This window comes from Poecilia latipinna, unplaced genomic scaffold (genome assembly GCF_001443285.1).
Source record: "Poecilia latipinna isolate Pla-1442-1.1 unplaced genomic scaffold, P_latipinna-1.0 Scaffold6827, whole genome shotgun sequence".
NCBI classification, from domain to species: domain Eukaryota; kingdom Metazoa; phylum Chordata; class Actinopteri; order Cyprinodontiformes; family Poeciliidae; genus Poecilia; species Poecilia latipinna.
This window is the reverse complement of record NW_015119443.1, coordinates 7,391-9,677: the sequence shown is the minus strand read 5'-3', so window position 1 is coordinate 9,677 and position 2,287 is coordinate 7,391. Positions and strand designations below refer to the sequence as shown.

At 39.3% G+C, this 2,287-nt stretch overlaps 1 protein-coding gene across 1 annotated transcript; it reads left to right on the top strand.

Annotated features, from left to right (window-relative positions):
- Nucleotides 1-314: 314 nt before the first annotated feature.
- On the top strand, nt 315-1,723 carry LOC106944082 (uncharacterized). The gene is made up of 2 exons (XM_015027340.1): nt 315-966; nt 1,060-1,723. Exons 1-2 carry the CDS (start codon nt 588-590, stop codon nt 1,302-1,304), a joined length of 624 nt encoding a protein of 207 aa, XP_014882826.1. The 5' UTR covers nt 315-587; the 3' UTR covers nt 1,305-1,723.
- Nucleotides 1,724-2,287: the final 564 nt, after the last annotated feature.

The following is a 2,287-nucleotide window of genomic DNA, read 5'->3' as shown; positions in this document are numbered from 1 at the left end:
GAAACTGAATGAAATCCTGAAGTTTCTAACAGCAAAGCACCAGATCTGATCTGATCTCTGGCTTTAGTTCACTTCTATGTCACAAAGCTCTGGACCATGAATATACTTTATTAAAATATGAGTTTGTAATTTTAGTTTAAGTAAAATGTCCTTTTCCATTCATGGTTATAAGCTTAAAAATAAAATAAAAATGATTTATTCAATATTATCTTGATTTATTCCTGTAAATGTTGTGATAATCAGCCTCATTAAATCTCCTCTCAATCTGTCTGCAAACTTCAGTTTTATTACTATTTATATTTAACCTCATTTTGTTAAATAATCCGTTTTTATCAGTTTCTGAAGATCAGGTTCATTCTCAGCTATAAGCACGATGTCATCTGCATACAGAAACATAAAGACATTTATATCAGATATTCTCACGTCTGACTCCTTAAACACGTTACTAACTGATTAATAAATGAAATCATCACTTTACATCTGCTTCTTTATTTGCTCCGTTTATGTTTGTCTGAAGTTAAAATGTGTTTGATGACCTGAAACATTTGAGTGTAACAGGAAACCAAACCAGATCAAATCTGCAGAAGATGAAATGTATTTTTTCCAGCTCTGTAGTTTCCAGGATCAGAGTGAATCCTGAGCTGATTGTTTCTGCAGATAAACTGGTGCCGCCCGAGGTGACTGTGTGTCCGGTGAAAACCGAAAGCCGTGTGGAGGGAAACACGGCTCTGATGTGTCTGGCCTCGGCCATGGATCCTCCTCTGGTCCAGATCTCCTGGAAAAGATTGGAGAAGGACAGCAAACTGGAGGAGCCGGCGCCTGCTGAGGAGAAACAGCAGGAGATCAGCGGGTCAAGAAGTTCTGCCATCATCAGGCTGGTTAAAAACGAGACGCTGGACAATTATGATTACATCTGTGAAGTTCAGCATGAGGGCAAATATGTGAGGAAACAAACACGGCTCCATGGTACGAAAACTGAAGATGAATAAAGAGATAAAAAAAGAGACTCATCCTCAGATTGATTCCTGTGACTGAAATGTTGGATTGTTTTTGTTCCAGAACCTCCAGAACCTCCAGCTCCAACAAAGTCTGGAGCAGCAACTGATCCGCCAGCAGCTGCAGCATCTGTCCGTCCTCAGCTCCCAGTGAAGCTCCCAGTGAAGCTCCCAGTGTCCTTCCAGCCTCGCTGCAGGGTGAAGCTGCTCTGCCTGCTCTACTCAGTGCTGATAGTGAAGAGTCTGGTGTACTGCTGTGGACTCTCTCTGCTGATGGTCCTCAGGACCAAGGGACCGGCCCCCAGCTGAACCCTCTGCTGCAGCTTCAGCAACGCAGGATTTTATTATTAATCACTGAAAATCATTTATTCAGCTTTAGCTTCATTTTAATTAGTTCTGGAGCTTCTTTGTTTTTATAAAGTCAGATATTCTCAGCCAATCAGACGTCAGAACGATCTGCTATGAAGGAAACTAAATCAGTTCAAGGAGATTTAATGTCATTGACTTTAATAAAAGTTTAGTTTTTAACACATTTTCCTAGAAAAATGTCAGATTTGATCCAAAATGACATGAATTAATTCAATGTTGATTCTTTTAATGCAGTTTTATTGTAATTATGTACCAAATGACTCTTTACCATAAATATTCATAAAACTCCATGTTTATAATTTCATGTCAGTCTGATTCTGACCCCTTCAAATAAAGTTTTACCAAACATTTAGATTAATTCATATAAAATTGTTTCTTTCAAGTTTATTTTGCAAAGACTTAAAAACTCTGATTTTGTCCAAATGTTTTTCTACAGTTTTTGCTTTATTCTGCATGTAGTTTTTGCTGTGAATAAATCCTGACAGAATAAATCAGTTTTCTATTTTCTACTAAATGTTCCTCTGAATCTCCAGCTGCTCAAACATCCAGAGGTTTGACTGAAGTGTGAATGAGGCTCCATGAGGCTCTGAGTTCATCAGGAGACATGAAGTGGTTTCATCAGCAGCAGATCAGGGAGAATTAATGATGCTGGTCGTCTGACTGGACTGAGATGATTCACTTTACAATCTATCAGCTCTGATGTTGGTTTCAGTAAAAACAATGAAAATGTTTCCAGGAAGCAGAACCAAACCACAGAGATGCAGCAGATGATGAGTTTGTAGAGCAGCAGATCTGAATCTGTTCTCAGTGGTTATTAGAAGCCACCAAACTGCTGGCAGCCAATCAGACTTCCTTTCCTGCAGCTGTGTGGGTTTGTGCTCTGCAGCCTCCACACCGTTAGCTGTGGCTTCTCACTTTAATAA

Coding starts and splice junctions, on each gene's coding strand:
- LOC106944082 (XM_015027340.1), top strand. CDS start 588: ATGAAATGTATTTTTTCCAGCTCTGTAGTTTCCAGGATCAGAGTGAAT. Junction 967..1,059: donor GAAACAAACACGGCTCCATG/GTACGAAAACTG, acceptor TTTTTGTTCCAG/AACCTCCAGAACCTCCAGCT.